The sequence below is a fragment of the Schistocerca serialis genome, chromosome 6 (genome assembly GCF_023864345.2).
Source record: "Schistocerca serialis cubense isolate TAMUIC-IGC-003099 chromosome 6, iqSchSeri2.2, whole genome shotgun sequence".
NCBI classification, from domain to species: Eukaryota; Metazoa; Arthropoda; class Insecta; order Orthoptera; family Acrididae; genus Schistocerca; species Schistocerca serialis.
In genome coordinates this window covers 199,304,343-199,322,044 of record NC_064643.1, presented here as the reverse complement: position 1 = coordinate 199,322,044, position 17,702 = coordinate 199,304,343, and the positions used below count along the sequence as shown (strand labels likewise).

Sequence of the window (17,702 nt, the reverse complement as noted above, 5' to 3'; positions counted from 1 at the left end):
TTTAAGGGAGTCTAATCCCTTATTTTCCGGAGGCAGCGTTCGTTCAGCACATACGTTACAAAACTGTATGTATGTGTATACACTGGAGCGCCACAGAAACTGGTGTAGCCGCGCATATTCAAATACAAAGATACATAAACAGGCAGAATACGGCGCTGCGGTCTGGCGCAGTCGCTAGATCGGTTACTACTCCTACAATGGCAGCTTATCATGACTTAAGTGAGTTTGAACGTGAGTCGGCGTACGAGCGATGGGCCACAGCACATCCGAGGAAGCGATGAAGTGGGGATTTTCCTGAACGACCTTTTCACGAGCATACCGTGAATGTCAGGAATCCGGTAAAACATCAAATCTCCGACATCGCTGCGGACGGAAAAAGATCCTGCAAGAATGGGAGAAGGAGGAGGAGGAGATTAGTGTTTAACGTCCCGTCGACAACGAGGTCATTAGAGACGGAGCGCAAGCTCGGGTGAGGGAAGGATGGGGAAGGAAATCGGCCGTGCCCTTTCAAAGGAACCATCCCGGCATTTGCCTGAAGCGATTTAGGGAAATCACGGAAAACCTAAATCAGGATGGCCGGAGACGGGATTGAACCGTCGTCCCCCCGAATGCGAGTCCAGTGTGCTAACCACTGCGTCACCTCGCTCGGTACAAGAATGGGACTAACGACGACTGAAGAGAATCGTTCAACGTGACAGAAGTGTAACCCTTCCGCAATTTTTTGCAGATTTCAATTCTGGGCCATCAACAAGTATCAGTGTGCGAACCATTCAACGAAATATCATCGATATGGGCTTCCGGAACCGATCGCCCACTCGTATACCCTTGATGACTACCCGACTCAAAGCTTTACGCTTCGACTGGACCCATCAACACCGACATTGGACTGTTGATGACTGACAACATAGTGCCTGGTTGGACGAGTCTCGTTTCAAATTGCATCGAGCGGATGGACGTGTACAGGGAGACAACCTCATGAATTCGTGGACCCTGCAAGTCAGCAGTGAACTGTTAAAGCTGGTGGAGGCTCTGTAATGGTGTGAGCCCGCCACGGTGGCCGAGCGGTTCTAGGCGCTTCAGTCCGGAACTGCGACTGCTACGGTCGCAGGTTCGAATCCTGCCTCGGGCATGGGTGTGTGTGATGTCCTTAGGTTAGTTAGGTTTAAGTAGTTCTAAGTTCTAGGGGACTGATGAACTCAGATGTTAAGTACCATAGTGCTCAGAGCCATTTGAACCATTTGTAATGGTGTGAGGCGTGTGCAGTTGGAGTGATATGGGACACCTGAAACGTCTGGATACGACTGTGACAGGTGACACGTACGTAAGCATCCTGTCTGATCACCTACATCCATTCATGTCCATTGTGCATTCCGACGGACTTAAGCAATTCCAGCAGGACAATGGGACACCCAAATGTCCAGAATTTCTACATGAACACTCTTTTGAGTTTAAACTCTTCCGCTGGCTACCAAACTCCCAGACATGAACATTATTGATATATCTGGGATGCCTTGCAACGCCTTGTTCTGAAGAGATCTCCACTCACTCGTACTCTTACGGGTTTATGGACAGCCCTGCAGGATTCATGGTGTCCGTTGGCTCCAGCACTACTTCAGATATTAGTCGAGTCAATGCCACGTCGTGTTGCGGCACTTCTGCGTGCTCGCGGGGGACCTACACGATATTAGGCAGATGTACCAGCTTCTTTGGCTCTTCAGTGTATGTAAGTGTACCCCAAGACGAAAGAAACTATGCACCACGTAGGAATATGCTCCAAACGTTCTCAGCTGGGCGGGTGGGAATTATCTTGCTGAAATATAAGCCCAGGATATCTTGACATGGAGAACAATAATAAAACGACGTGCAGAATGTCGTCGACTTACAACTGTGCTGTAAGGTTGCCGCGGAAGACAACCAAAGGCGTCCTGATAAAAGAAATGGCACCTCAGACCATCGCTCCTGATTGTCAGGCCGTATGTCAGGCGACACTCAGACTGGTATTCCTCTGTTGTCCGGGGCGTCTTCACGCACGCCTTCGGTCTGAAATCTCATTGCGTGAAAAAGAATTGTCTTCAGTGACGACTCCCACTTAGAATGGAGCCCCGATGATGTCATTAAGCGTTACAGCTCTGGTAGTCATGTACTGTACAGATAAACACCAAAGTAGTCCGCTGTTGAACTTAAATTCCTCTGTAGATTTTTTGGCTTGCCTTCGCTCGGCGATGGAGATAGCTCCTTGCTATCCACTAGAATTTTGTATTGAAATTTCATTCTCAGATTGTACAACCTGATTAGAGAGAGGCTACCATATAACGTTACATGGTTACCAAAGCTCTTACATTGTAATAATAGGACGTAAAATAAAGGTAAAAACCAAGGAGCTATAACTTTTCCGTACATTACTGACAAAGTGGTCTGAATGCTAAGGATTGTTTTTCTGTAGATGTTAACTAAAATTACGACATTGCGTCACCCATAAAATAGTGGCAACAATCTCTTATTTAAAACGGATATTTAGCCAGCTCGTATTAAATCTCTGTTTTCCAAGTATCAGCGGTTCGTTAGAGAAGAATTTCCCTACAGCGTCTAGTCACCCGTAGTAAACAAAACCACGTAAGAACACGTGTCGCATTTCAACACGTCACCATCGACCTTGTAAAACAGACTTGTACTAGCACTAAACAGTTTTCTGTTTTTTATGAACATAGTTTTTGCGTTTGCAATTTTTAACGTATCCTACTTTTCCATCAACGAAGATGTGAAGGAAACAACACTTTTAATTAATACGATAAATCATGTTCGATCCTGAAGTGACAACATCACAAAGCTACATGGTGCAACCAATGTCTTGTTGTCTATCTAGTCTCACAGACAAGTTTTACATAAGCACATGCTGCAGTTTTAATGGAAGTGGGGTAATTACTTTAGCCAGATGGGCGGTCAGAAAACGTTTCACTCATTATGTCGCTTGTTTCGTGCTCATCACCCCAAGAGCAAATCATTTTTCAGTCGTTGCAAATGAAGGAGCAGGAAGATTACGCCATGCCGTGTATGTCAGTCGGGCAGCTACTTTCCTGTGCTCCGCGGTTCGGATGCTTTCTTCTTCTCTTTCATTTATAAAAGTCGAAATGAGTCCAAGTCAACTGTCTAACTGATTAGCTGATTGTCTGTGCAGATAACTTCCAGGTGTTCACGATCTCCTTCAACGTACTCACTCCGCTAAAAGAACCTGCTCGCCTCTCCTATCTTTCTTGTTTCTGTTCTTCTTTTCTACCGCTAAGCACGGTATCAGCGCCGCTAAACAGCAGGTAGGGACGCTTAAAGACGCTATATATCTTTTTTCTCTAGCTGCGGTAACTGGCAAGCGAGGGAAATTTGTAAGTAATGTGAAGTATGTCTAGTCTTAATCCGGAAGAATTAGATTAATTCATTGTCCGTTGGATACCGTGATGTAAGATTTCTTTCATTACACTAAGTATTTACTTTCGGCTGTTTCGTTCAAACTGAGATAACGCATCTTCGCCAACGGAAACTGATGCTAAGTAGGGCTTGATTGCCCAAGTTTGGAATGCTGGTGGTGTCTGCACAGCTTGCCGTTAGTAAAACGAATATTTCGCTAACAATTTGTGGTAAAAAAAAAAATCATAAACAGTGACTCCTACCGAGCGAGATGGCTCATTGATGACACACTAGATCCATATTTAGGAGGACGGTGGTTCAAATCCTCATCTTGCCATGAACATTTAAGTTTTCCTTGTTGTCCCTGAATCATCTAATGTTACTCTGAAAAGATGCGGCCGATTTCGTTCACTGTCCTTTCCCAAACCGACATCTTGCTCCGTCTCTAAAAACTTTGTCATAGACGATGTGACAAACACTGGTCTGTACTTTTTTTTTTTTTTTAGAGCAGGAATGCATTGTGATTCCAGGAGGAAGTAGTGATCTTGGTTTACAGTTCTGTGAACAAGTTCAGTTTGGATCAGGTATTTTTTATTGTAATGCCGCTTATGACCCAACTAGGGCGTCCCCGCATCTAAAAGTGGAAGGTATAAAAACAAAACATTAATTATTTAAGTAATACATGAAAGATATGTGAAAAGTAAATGTAGCAGAGTATCTGAAGTGTTTTGTGAATTTGAGTCATACAGATCAGTACTCATATAATTTAACATTACCATTTTATTGTGATAGTACATACTTCGACATAATTGCGGACATATTTATGATCTCTCAATCTGACGATAAGAACCAGCTGATGCTGGTGACAGTTACTGAGGTATGTACTTTTCTACATTTATTTCAAGTACTGCTTTAAATAAGGGATATATTAGGTAGCGATTCATATTTTGATATTTATCTTTATTCTATTTAGGTTTTGACGGACATGATGGGTAATTAATGTTTCGATTTTTTATTTATTCTATTTTGAGTCTAAACTGGAAACTTCAGTAGTAAAAATGGGAGCTAGACTATGCTTTGTTCACAAAATGCCTATATTTAGTGACTGCTGGCAGTTTCTTCTTCTTCTTCTTCTTCTTTTTCTTATTTTGATCCTGGAATGGTCGCCAAGTTTGCTTGTAATGGAGATGCAGGTGTTTGGCTATGGAGAAGTGAGGACTAGTGTGAGTGTTACAACAGCAAAATTGGAAAGAACTGAAGCAAAACAATTATCACCAATAATCTAAGTTATTTAAAGTAACACACAAAAGACACACAAAATACAGATGTAGCAGAGTACCTCTGCAACAGAGACACACACGTCAGTATTTCTACAATTTAGTGTTACCATTTTATTGAGATGGTATATGCTTAGATATAATTGCAAACACATTGCTGATATTTTTACAACAAATGCCAGATGATGCAGGTGATACATGTGAGCTTCTCTATATTTCAAGTGCCTTGCGATATCTGCTTCTTTTATATTTCTTTCAAGTTATTACTTTAAATAAGTATATGTTTTTTTGATTTCTTTGTTCTGTTTTGAGATCTACAAACAGCCTGATTTGGTTTAAACTGGCCACTTCAGTAGTAAAACAGTGATCTAGACTATGCTTTGCTCATTAAATTCCTATATTTAGTGACTGACAGCAATTTCTTCTTCTTCTTCTTCTTCTTTTTACTGTTCACTGTGATCCTGGCAGGGTCGCCAGTTGTACTTGTAATGTGGGTGCACGTCTTTGGCTGCAGGGTGGTGAGGCCTAGTGTGGTTGTTACAAGAGCAGTATGTGTACAAGAATCTGTACATGTTATTGGAATATGTTTGGTGTTATCTTGAAGATACTGGTTTTATGTCGTCTTCTGGTATGGCTTGCATGGTTGCCTAGAATGAATGAGTGAGTGAATGTGCGAGTGTGCGCCTGTATAGTGGAGCACGCCGCAGGTGCCCGGCTGCGGGGTAGTGAGGCCTATGCGGGTGTTGCAGCAGCAGTTTGACTACACGGACCTGTGCCAGGCGGGCCCGCTGCTGGCTGACCCTTCGTCACTGGGTGCGCAGCGCGCGGGCTCCGCCACCTCCCCAGGACAGCCCGGCGGCGGCGCGGGCGCCCGCTCCAGGCCGTGGCACGACTTTGGCCGCCAGAGCGACGCCGACAAGATCCAGATACCCAAGATGTGAGTACCCCAGCGCCTCTCTCTCTCTCTCTCTCTCTCTCTCTCTCTCTCTCTCTCTCTCTCTCTCTCTCTCTCTCAATTCTGACTCCTACTCGGCGTAATTCAGTGGGCTGACAAGTGCGAGTATTATCGCACAATCAGCTAAACAACTCATGGTTGGTGGTTGGTTGGTTTTGGGGGGAGGAGACCAGACAGCGAGGTCATCGGTCTCATCTGATTAGGGACGGATGTGGAAGGAAGTCGGCCGTGCCCTTTGAAAGGAACCATCCCGACATTTGCCTGGAGTGATTTAGGGAAATCACGGAAAACCTAAATCAGGATGGCCGGACGCGGGATTGAACCGTCGTCCTCCCGAATGCGAGTCCAGTGTGCTAACCACTGCGCCACCTCGCTCGGTATAACAACTCATGAATCCAAGTTGTTGACAAGAACGATATACAGAAGATATGTTGGCCACGACATCTTGATAGATGATTGTTGCAGTGTCTGTGTGTTTATGAGTTGCATTTTTTCATATGACTTGTCAAGCCAATGGCAGTACGGCATCTCTTGCCGCAATTGTCACAAGTGTATCTGGCTACTGAGGCAGGAGCAGTGGTAGCATTGCGAAGCTTTTTCTGCCTTAATCTGTCTAACAAGCCTCCATCATGCTTCGACATTCCAGATGATGTATCATCACGCCACTCTGGTCTCATGCTAGCCCGTGTCTCCCATCTGTTTGTGTCGATTCCAAAGCTCTCCATCTCGTTTACAGGAGTCCTTGAACCTCAATAGAGGACGTCCTACAGGTCTTTTGGCTATAGAGATCTCTCCAAGCATCACCTCACGTGGTAATCTGTCAGGATCCATACGGTGGACCTGTCCCAGCCAGCGGAGTCGTCTCTGCTTCAAGACAGCTGAAATACTGTTGCAGTTAGTTTTAGATAGCACTGCTTCGTTGGTCACTCGGTCCTTCCACGTTATTCCGAGGATGGATCTCAGGCACCGCATGTGGAAAGCATTAAGGCGACGTTCTTGTTTGGCATAGGTAGTCCATGTTTCCGATGAATACAAAAGGATGCTGAGGTCGCAAGTTTGATATACAAGAATTTTGGTGGTCAAAGAGAGTTTGTTGTTTTCCCAAACACGTGCAGAGAGTTTGCCAAAAGTTGTCGCAGCTCTTCCAATGCGAGCATCAATTTCCTTGTCAACAGACATGTTTGATTCTATAGTAGATCCAAGATAACAGAAGTTATCTACGACTTGTAGAGTAGTGCCATCTAGTGTGAATTCGCCTTTGTCTTACGAGGTGCATTCAAGTTCTAAGGCCTCCGATTTGTTTTCTAATTAACTACTCACCCGAAATCGATGTAACTGGCATTACTTCTCGACGTAATCGCCCTGCAGACGTACACATTTTTCACAACGCTGACGCCATGATTCCATGGCAGCGGCGAAGGCTTCTTTAGGAGTCTGTTTTGACCACTGGAAAATCGCTGAGGCAATAGCAGCACGGCTGGTGAATGTGCGGCCACGGAGAGTGCCTTTCATTGTTGGAAAAAGCCAAAAGTTACTAGGAGCCAGGTCAGGTGAGTAGGGAGCATGAGGAATCACTTCAAAGTTGTTATCACGAAGAAACTGTTGTGTAACGTTAGCTCGATGTGCGGGTGTGTTGTCTTGGTGAAACAGCACACGCGCAGCCCTTCCCGGACGTTTTCGTTGCAGTGCAGGAAGGAATTTGTTCTTCAAAACATTTTCGTAGGATGCACCTGTTACTGTAGTGCCCTTTGGAACGCAATGGGTAAGGATTACTCCCTCGCTGTCCCAGAACACGGACACCATCATTTTTTCAGCACTGGCGGTTACCCGAAATTTTTTTGGTGGCGGTGAATCTGTGTGCTTCCATTGAGCTGACTGGCGCTTTGTTTCTGGATTGACAAATGGCATCCACGTCTCGTCCATTGTCACAACCGACGAAAGAAAGTCCCATTCACGGTGTCGTTGCGCATCAACATTGCTTGGCAACATGCCACACGGGCAGCCATGTGGTCGTCCGTCAGCATTCGTAGCACCCACCTGGATGACACTTTTGGCATTTTCAGGTCGTCATGCAGGATTGTGTGCACAGAACCCACAGAAATGCCAACTCCGGAGGCGATCTGTTCAACAGTCATTCGGCGATCCCCCAAAACAATTCTCTCCACTTTCTCGATCATGCCATCAGACCGGCTTGTGTGAGCCCGAGGTTGTTTCGGTTTGTTTTCACACGATGTTCTGCCTTCATTAAACTGTCGCACCCACGAACGCACTTTCGACACATCCATAACTCCATCACCACATGTCTCCTTCAACTGTCGATGAATTTCAATTGGTTTCACACCACGTAAATTCAGAAAACGAATGATTGCACGCTGTTCAAGTAAGGAAAACGTCGCCATTTTAAGAATTTAAAACTGTTTTCATTCTCGCCGCTGGCGGTAAAATTCCATCTGCCGTACGGTGCTGCCATCTCTGGGACGTATTGACAATGAAAACGGCCTCATTTTAAAACAATGCGCATGTTTCTATCTCTTTCCAGTCCGGAGAAAAAAATCGGAGGCCTTAGAACTTGAATGCACCTCGTAGTACCCTGAAAAGAGGAAGTGCTAGATGAGGATCAGTTTGGCTTTAGGGAAGGTAGTGGGACCAGAGAGGCAATTCTGACGTTGCAGTTGATAATGGAAGCAAGACTAAAGAAAAATCAAGACAGTTTCATAGGATTTGTCGGCTATGAAAAAGCTTTCGACAATGTAAAATGGTTCAAGGTGTTCGAAATTCTGAGAAATATAGGGATAAGCTATAGGGACAGACGAGTAACATACAATATGTACAAGAACCGAGAGGGAAAAATAAGGGTGAACGACAAACAACGAAGTGCTCGGATTAAAAAGGATGTAAGACACGGATGTAATGTTTCACCCCTACTGTTCAGTCTGTGCTCCGACGAGAATTGTTACATATTTAAAGCAGTGGCTCAAGGATCACAGAGTGAGGTGGTGCTCTGTGGGCAGTATAGCTGACCATAAAAACTGAATTAAACTCCGCCCGAAGAGGCCATGATGACCCAACGGTACCGACCGGCTGCCGTGTCATCCTTAGCCCACAGGCGTCACTGGATGCGGATATGGAGGGGCATGAGGTCAGCAGACCCCTCTCCCAGCCATTTGTCAGTTCACGAGACCGGAGGCACTCCTTCTCAATGGAGTAGGTCCCCAGTGTGCCTCATATGGGCCGAGTGCACCCCACTTGCCAAAAGCGCTTGGCGAAAGTATGGTCACCCATCAAAGCCCGACAGCGCTTAACTTCGGTGATCTGACGGGAACCGGTGTTACCACTATGGAGAGCCCGTTATAGCTGACCATGGTTGCTATTATTCAGCACGGAACTATGGAATATGTTGCCGCACGGTGGTTCGTCTATCTTCTGTTACAAACCACGACAGCTGGCGACGACACCTACAGTTCACACGTTATTATACTCGTAGAATGGAGGCTTTCACGACCTGATATCTTAGCTGCTGCTAAGTCTCCAGATTGGATGGTAGTGGTACATAAAACTTTGCTGTTCCTAATGTCTCATCCAGAGCTGCGCTGGAAATTTTTTTGGTTCCGCTGAGTCTTGCCATTATTACCCGCTGAAGTGGCTCCTGGTGGCGGCGATGTTAATCGGATCGAGATCCTCGCGGTGCAACACTGAAACGAATCCACGTGGTGTAAAGATCAGTGGCTACTCGACATCTGGGATGGAGTGTCCCACGTTTCTGGTCGTGATCAAATGTCTTGACTCGTGCATCCTGTCCATCCTGCTCATGACGTCACTGACCCGTGGCACGTCTATCATTGGCTTGGCGACAGGAGCACATCACCCCCCCCTCTCTCCCTCTCTCTCTCTCTCTCTCTCTCTCTCTCTCTCTCTCTCTCTCCCCCCCCCCTCCCCCCACCCCAAACCCTCCCTCCCGCCCAATACAAAAACCATCTCATGACTGTTGACAGCTCTTAACCACCTCGAAATTGGCGAGATATTGCCATACCTCACTTCCCTTGCTGATTTCGTTGCCGCACACCTAATAAGCACAGCACACGTCTGAAAAACGGTGTCGTCACCCGGCAGCAATACGCGCTCTTACTTTGGGCCGCAGCTTCCGCCTGCTTGTCCACGCCTGACGAAATTAAGACACGGCCCTGTAACTCGATCACTTGCCAACTGCCCGGCACCGGCGCTCTCTATATGGAGCACGGGCGGGTTTACGTAAGCGGCGGTACTGTCACCGCCAAGTAATATCATGCACGACACGCCGGCGGATTTCCACTTTCTCCGTGGAATGTGGGCGGCTGGCCGATTGCAGTCACTGGGGCGTGCATGACGGACGACCTTTCCGCCGCGAACGCACCCAGGCCTGCACGATCCGCGCTGCCCTTAATCTCCTCTCCGGCCTCATTAGCTGTCCCGGCGTGGGCTGCCGCCGTATCCCGTATTAATATTCCGAGCCTCCGCAGCTTGGCTCGGCGCGTTTTCCTGCTTGCCGCACTAAATATCACGGCCGCGGGAAAGTCCGAGCGAGAAATCCCCGATGTGCCTCTCACCTGCTGAAATTACACTCTTCTGGGACACACCTCTCCTACGAGAAAGAACCCCATAAAAAACTTTGTCTTCTGCCGTACGGCAGGGCTTGTCATGGGGGAAGCCTCTTCAGAGAGGTCCACCGCATGAGAGTCTAGGGAAGTGATTCCAGTGGTGGTTTCCCGTTGCCTTCCACTGGAGACGATGAAATGATAATGAAGACAACACAACACCCAGTCCCTGAGGGGAGAAAATCTCCGCCCCAACCGAGAATTGAACCCGGGCCCCTTGGCGTGACAGACCGCCGCGCTGACCATTCAGATATCGGGGCGGACTAAGAGCAAAAAGACACATAAAAAACAGCTTTTATGGAAAAAGCGCCAATCTATTGTTCTCACAAAGTACACAGTCCAGTTAAATCAATGCGACCACTGCCTATGTTCGATGTCAACGTACAACAACCGCTGACAATGGCAAGTGGCAGGAGTAGCAGTCGAAGGTATATAAATCGTGTTCGGGGGACGTGGAAAACAGTGTAGTCGTTGTCGCAACGGTGCGATTAATCTGATGCTCAAAAGTGCATGATCGTTGGCTTTCCAGCCAAGGGTGGGACCATTTCTAAATCGACTAGGTCTGTAAACTGTTCACGTGTCGCCATGATCAAAGTATAACGTGCATGGCAAAATGGCGCTATCCAAAACTGGCGCAGAGGCAACTGTGGTCCTCTAAGGACCATAGGTGACAGGGATGAATGACGGCTGCAGATATATGTATGGACGAACAGACGTGCAACCAACTGTGTGTCCTCAGCAACCGTTCAGCGAACGTTGCTGCCTATGGGCCTCCGCAGCAGGCACCTGGTTTAAGCATCCATGCAGACTACTGGTCATCGGCGACGAAGGCTCCAATTTGCATGCAAATACAGCAAGTGATATATCGTCGTCCTAGGGTCGGCATCTACTAAAAGAGAAGCTTCCTGGCAGATTAAAACTGTTTGTCGGACCGAGACTCGAACTCGGGACCTTTGCCTTTCGAGGCCAAGTGCTCTGCCAATTTTTTTAACCACTTTTTTTTTAATCTCATTTTGTTCGTTGCATTTGCTTGGGCCGGACGTCGCGAGACACCCGTTTAAGTTCATCCTTGATCAGTTAACTCAGTTTTCTTTTTACAGAGAGCAGCTAACCCTCTGACCGAACACGCTGAGCTACCGTGCCGGCTAACCAGCTGAGCTACCCAAGCACGACTCACGCCCCGTCCTTACAGCTTTAATTCCGCTAGTACCTCGTCTCCTACCTTCCAAACTTCACAGAAGCTCCTTGCAGAACTAGCACTCCGCTGTAGAGTGAAAATTTCATTCTAGAAACATCCCCTAGGCTGTGGCTCAGCCATGTCTCCGCGATATCCTTTCGTGCAGGAGTGCTAGTTCTGCAAGGTTCGCAGGAGAGCTTCTGTGAAGTTTGGGAGGTAGGAGACGAGGTACTGGCGGAATTAAAGCTGTGAGGACGGGGCGTGAGTCGTGCTTGGGTAGCTCAGTTGGTAGAGCACTTGCCCGCGAAAGACAAAGTTCGAGTCTCGGTCCGACACACAGTTTTAATCTGCCAGGAAGTTTCATATCAGCGCACACTCCGCTGCAGAGTGAAAATCTCATTCTACTAAAAGAGAAATTTGATGCAAAGATTTTGAAACACCTATTATGTAATGTAAAGTGACCCACCGCGTTTTTATTTCTAAGTGTGGGGATTTTGATATTGTTTCCACCAATATGCAGACTGATTCATAAATACTGACTGCGTGTGTAACATACTATCGCTACGCCATTAAAATCGCTCAGTGGTAGATACTTTGTGCGTAGATTACGCGAATCGCTAGGGTTCTGTGTTTTCCGTTTTACCCTGTATCTTATAACTATTTTTCCGAAGATTTCAAACACCTTGCACTATTTTACGTTGGTCGAACATTCTTCTAGGTCTACAAATCCTGTCAAAGTTTCTTAAGGGAAGGTTCACTATCTTTTGGTTCAAAAAATCGAATTTTTTTTAAAATTGGATTTTTGAACCCATTAAAGGGTTTAGAATCCACACCTGAAGCGGTTTTTCCGAAACGGAAATGTTTGTTATTCGCGGTTGAACAAAAAAAATTCACCTGCCTGAAATCGGCCTTTTTCACGCACCAGTTTCTTTCTTTCGGAGGACGAGTTATTGTACCGGTGCTTGGGAGGAAACACACAAAAGTCAAATGAAAGTTCGAAAGCGTGTATTTGGAATTTAGCCCCCAAGCATTTGCATTCTGGTGCGAAGGCTGTGGAGATTGCGACTTTCCTGGCAGTGAGCAGCTTCAACTAAGGGCATTCAGCAATTCTGAAGACCATGACAACGATGGACGTCACCCTGGGACTCTATTCGACGCAGTTCGCCAATCATTCGGACGACCACCGGATTCAAGCGGCCGAAAACCGCTTGTCACCGGCCGTACGAGCGGCTGTGGAGCCGCGCAGGATGGTCCAGATCGAGCAGAATGCCCTCTATGACGAAGAAGGAGGACTAGTTTATGGACCCGGAATAGCAGATAGGAACGTACGTTGCATAATATTGCATTTATATGTAGCCAAAACTTCAAACGCCTTTTTCTCGAAGTGACGCTTTTTTATCGCGCAGTATGGTAACTTCAAATCTACTGAACCGATTGGCATGATTCTTTGTTTCCGACGAAGCTAACTAAATTGTCTAGGAGTTGTACCACTTTTATTCCGATCCATCAACTATAAATATTTTTACTTGGCCGACGAAGTCGAAAAATCGATAGAAAAAAAACCCTATTTTTTCAAATGGTTGCAATTTTGTTTCCTATGGTCCAAATAACTTAAGCGAAATACAACTCCTAAAGAATCTTATATGCTTCGCTAACGTCAACTCAGTTTTGATTTCAGACGAGCCAGCTGACCTGTGACATACCGCGCGTGGAGGTATATATCGAAATTTTGTTTCGTTCCGACGGCACTTCTGCGTTTGCTCTTCGACATTATCGGTCGAAAAAATTCCTGTTTGTAGAGGAAATATCAGTAAACATTTTGACCAAATTTGACATTGATATCTATAACACCTCCCGAGAAAAAAATTCTGAAAACATGCTTTTTTTCGGGCCAAAGATAGTAAACCTCCCCTTAATGTTTCTTACGGTTTGTCCACATAATTAAGCTCTGCGTTTCTGGTGACTAACTTTTCTACAGCTACACTGACCGTCATCTGAAACAGCCTCAGTTTTCTGTTCCAGTCTTCTGTGTAGCATTTCCTTAAGGGATGAATTTTCACAGCTTCCTTCCCGTACCTTCTCCAATCACGGCAGTGCTGAAGTCTCCAATAATCTGTACGCCAAACAGATGTTGCACTCTCTTGCAAAGGCGCTGGACCGTTTCCATTTCCGTCTTTGTGTCGTTTCAACGGCTCGTGGACCGAAATACCCGACATTCCGCGCAGGCGATAACGTTCTGCCGTTCTGGTTTCTCCCGCAGCTTTCCTCTGCACTCTTGACCAGCCACCGAGAACAGCCCGCATTCCCAGGCGACGTGCGCGCGTCGCCGTTGCGAAGGCGGCTTCTAAAGAAGCCGACTGCGCATCACACGCGGACGCACTTTCCACGGGCTTTTGCCCGCGCCGGTATCAGTCATCTGTATGCTAATCGCCGTAAGAACTCCCGCACCTCGGGTTGTCGCTCGCGTAAGAGCTCGCCGGCCGGTTCCTCTAGGCCGCCGGCGCATTCTCCCCGAGCTCCGCGCCTTAAACGTTAAGCCTCGTGACGGGGATTAAACGCGGTAGCCATTTCAGACCCCAGCGCGAAGAAAAGGACGGCACGGCTGCTTGCGATCTGCGCCGCCGGTAAAATATCGCAGCCATTACGCGCCGGCAGTACGAGGTAGCCGCAGCCTGCAAGTAAACGTGCCGATTGCTCCAGGTGACTCTCAGCACTTCGAATTCATCAGCGCCAAGTGTGAAGAGAGTCTCCGCTGAGCTACCTGGCGTCGGGTACGGCCGGAGTTTGCACTCCCCTTGGCTCCAGCTTCAGAGCTTACTGCAGAAGTTATTTTGCAGGTACAGCGAATCTCTAAAACGGTGGCTCTGCTGTTAGGGCATTGGACACGCATCCAGTCATCCAGGTTTAGGTTCGCAAAAGGCAAACCTCAGGGCTGTGACCGAGCGAGGTGACACAGCGGTTAGCACACTGGAGTCGCATTCGGGAGGACGACGGTTCAAACCAGCGTCCGGCCATCCTGATTTAGGTTTTCCGTGATTTCCCTAGATCCCTCCAGGCAAATGCCTGGATGATTCCTTTGAAAGGGCACGGCCGATTTCCTTCCCCATCTTTGACACAATCCGAGCATATGCCCCGTCTCTAAAGACCACGATGTCGACCGAACGTTAAACCCCATCTTCCTTCCTTCTAGGCTGTGGCGCTGATATATCAATCGGTTCTGACCGACCGCCGTGTCGTCCTCTCCCAATTGTGTCACTGGATGCGGTATGGACGGCCGTGGGGTCAGCACTCCGCTCTCCCGACCGTTGTCTGCTTTCTTGGCCTTAGATCCCCTACTTCTCAGTCAAGTAGCTCCTCTGTTCACATCACGAGGCTGAGTGCACCCTATTCCAGTGCTCCCATGAAGGAAAAATCCTCGGTAGTACCGGGGATCGAACACAGGTCTCCGCATAACAACGTGACACTTTGGACTCTGAGCTAAGGAGTCCGACAGATTTATGTTAATGTACAGATGAAGCACCACAGTTCGCATATTATTTTTTAAATTTATTCGCACTTTCGACCACGTATTCGTTGTCCTGATGGTTAAGCGTTAAGGGATTGAAGCTCCGCTCGGCACCATCGTCTCGCACTAAAGTGTGACTTTGTGTTGAGGACGTTGCCGAGCATTTCTTTCAGCTATCTTCTATACTACACTGTAGCTGTACTTTCTCCACTGAAGCGCCAAAGAAAGTGGTATAGGATTGCGTATTCACATACAGAGATATGAAGACACGCAGAATACGACTCTGCCGTCGGCAATGCCGATATAAGACAACAAGCGGCGCATCACACAGGTGGGGATGAAGTGGGAATTTTCCCGTATGACCATTTCACGAATGTACGGTGAACATCAGGAATCCGGTAAAACATCAAGTATCCGACATCGCTGCGGCCGGGAAAAGATCCTGCGAGAACGGGACCAACGACGGCTGAAGAGAATCGTTCAACGTGACAGAAGTGCAACCCTTCCGCAAATTCATAAAGATTTCAATGCTGGGGCATCAAAAAGTATCAGCGTGTGAATTATTCAATGAAACATCATCGATATGGGCTTTCGCAGCTGAAGACCCACTCGTGTATCCTTGACGACTGCACGACACAAAGCGTTACGCTTCGCCCGGGCCAGTCAACACCGACATTGCACTGTTGATGACTGGGAACATGTTGTCTCGAACCAGTCTCGTTTCAAACTGTGTCGAGCGAATGGACGTGTGCAAGTATCGAGACAACTTCATGAATGCATGGACCCTGCTGTCAAGCAGGGTACTGTTCAAGCTGGTGAAGGCGTGGTGCGGGGCGTCCACACTTGAAGTGATAGGGGACACCTGATACGTCTAGATACGACCCCGACAGGTGACAGGTACGTAAGCATCCTGTCTGATCACCTGCATCCATTCAAGTCCATTGTGCATTCTGACGAACTTGGGGAATTTCAGCAGGGCAATGCGACACCTCGCAAGTCCAGAATTGTTACAGAGTGGCTCCAGGAACACTCTTACGAGTTTAAACTCTTCCGCTGGCCACCAGACTGCCGAGACATGAACATTATTGAGCATATCTGGGATGCCTTGCAACGTGCTGTTCAGAAGAGATCTCTGCCAGCTCGTACTCTTACGGATTTATGGACAGCCCTGCTAGATCCATGGTTCCAGTTCCCTTCAGCACTACTTCAGACATTAGTCGAGTTCATGCCACGTCGTATTGCGCCACTTCGGCGTGCTCGCGCGGGCCCTACACGATAAGCCGGCCTGAGTGGACGAGCGGTTCTAGGCGCTACAGTCTGGAACCGCGCGACCGCTACGGTCGCAGGTTCGAATCCTGCCTCGGGCATGGATGAGTGTGCTGTCCTTAGGTTAGTTAGGTTTAAGTAGTTCTGAGTTCTAGGGGACCGATGACCTGAGAAGTTAAGTCCCTTAGTGCTCAGAGCCATTTGAACCTACACGATATTATTGTTCAAATGGATCTGAGCACTATGGGACTTAACATCTGAGGTCATCAGTCCCCTAGAACTTAGAACTACTTAAACCTAACTAACCTAAGGACATCACACTCATCCATGCCCGATGCAGGATTCGAACCTGCGACCGTAGCGGTCGCGCGGTTCGGGACTGAGGCGCCTAGAACCGCTCGGCCACCGGGGCCGGCTACACGATATTAGGCAAGTGCACCAGTTTCCTTGGTCACATTATGCGAAAGTTGCTTTCGTGCTGATGTTTTACACGCCACTGTATTACTGTGTGTCGTTTCCTGAATTTTACGCTTACGCCATGACGACCACAACAAACGAGTGAGATAGAGGTGGAGCCCTTTATTGAAGGAAAAGACCTTATCGCTCTCCTGGCATTGCGGCAAAACGTAGTCGTTGCCGGCCGCTGTAAGTTATCCGTTATCTCGTGCACGCTGCGAATTCCAGCGTCGCAAGGCGGTAACGTATTGTTCGAATGATGAAGGGCCGGGAGCGCGCGAATACGGGCAGGTAAGCGGCCATCTGAAAGCAGCGAGGGTACTGTTAGCCGGTGCGCGGCATTCCACTTAGTCGCGAGGCGCAAAAAAGCGAGGGAGGCTCGCCGGCCGGACGGCGGCGTCGAGACGCGAAAGGGCAAAATGAGCGCAAGGGAGTCGCGCCGCGTGCGCCGGCCGGTGTCCGCGCCGCCCTAAAGCGGAACCGCCGCGACGCGCGTGGACTGCCGCCGCGCCACGGCGGACGCGCCGCCGCCGCCGCCGTCGCCGTTTTTACGCCGGCCGAGTCGCCACCGCCGCTCGTCGCACTGTGCGCGCTCCGGTCGAAGACGCGATGTGTGTCGCTGGCGACAGGAATGTCTGTGTCTAACATCGTGCGACGTCGTTTTTTTTTTTTTTTTTTTCATTGAGCCGTACTGCTAACTGAGTGAAAAAACCGAGAATGCTGTCCTCGGATTAGAAATGGTGTAAGACAAGGATGTACACTGAACTTACGAAAGTCATGCTATACCTCATAATACCTTGTGTCGAGCCTTCTTTCGTTCGGTGTAGAGCAGCAAACCGACGTGGCATGGATTCAACCAGTCATTGGAAGTCCCTTGCAGAAATATTGAACCATGCTTCCTTTATAGCTGATTGCAATTGCAAAGTGATGCCGGTAGAGGATTTTCTGCACGAACTGACCTCTCGGTTATGTCCTATAAACGTTTGATGGGATCCGTGTCAGGCGACTTGCCAGGACAAATCATTCGCTTAAACTT

The 17,702-nt window shown here is 47.8% G+C and overlaps 1 protein-coding gene across 8 annotated transcripts in view; it reads left to right on the top strand.

Annotated features, from left to right (window-relative positions):
* Positions 1–17,702, top strand: part of LOC126484548 (protein grainyhead) — a 321,553-nt gene that overhangs the window by 175,626 nt on the left and 128,225 nt on the right. For 6 of the 8 annotated variants that reach the window (XM_050108104.1, XM_050108101.1, XM_050108102.1 and 3 more), the window contains exon 4: positions 5,426–5,613. In XM_050108104.1, coding sequence (XP_049964061.1) covers positions 5,426–5,613 — 188 coding nt within the window. The remainder of the gene's footprint in view (positions 1–5,425; positions 5,614–17,702) is intronic. The other 2 variants (XM_050108103.1, XM_050108100.1) reach the window with 1 other exon arrangement.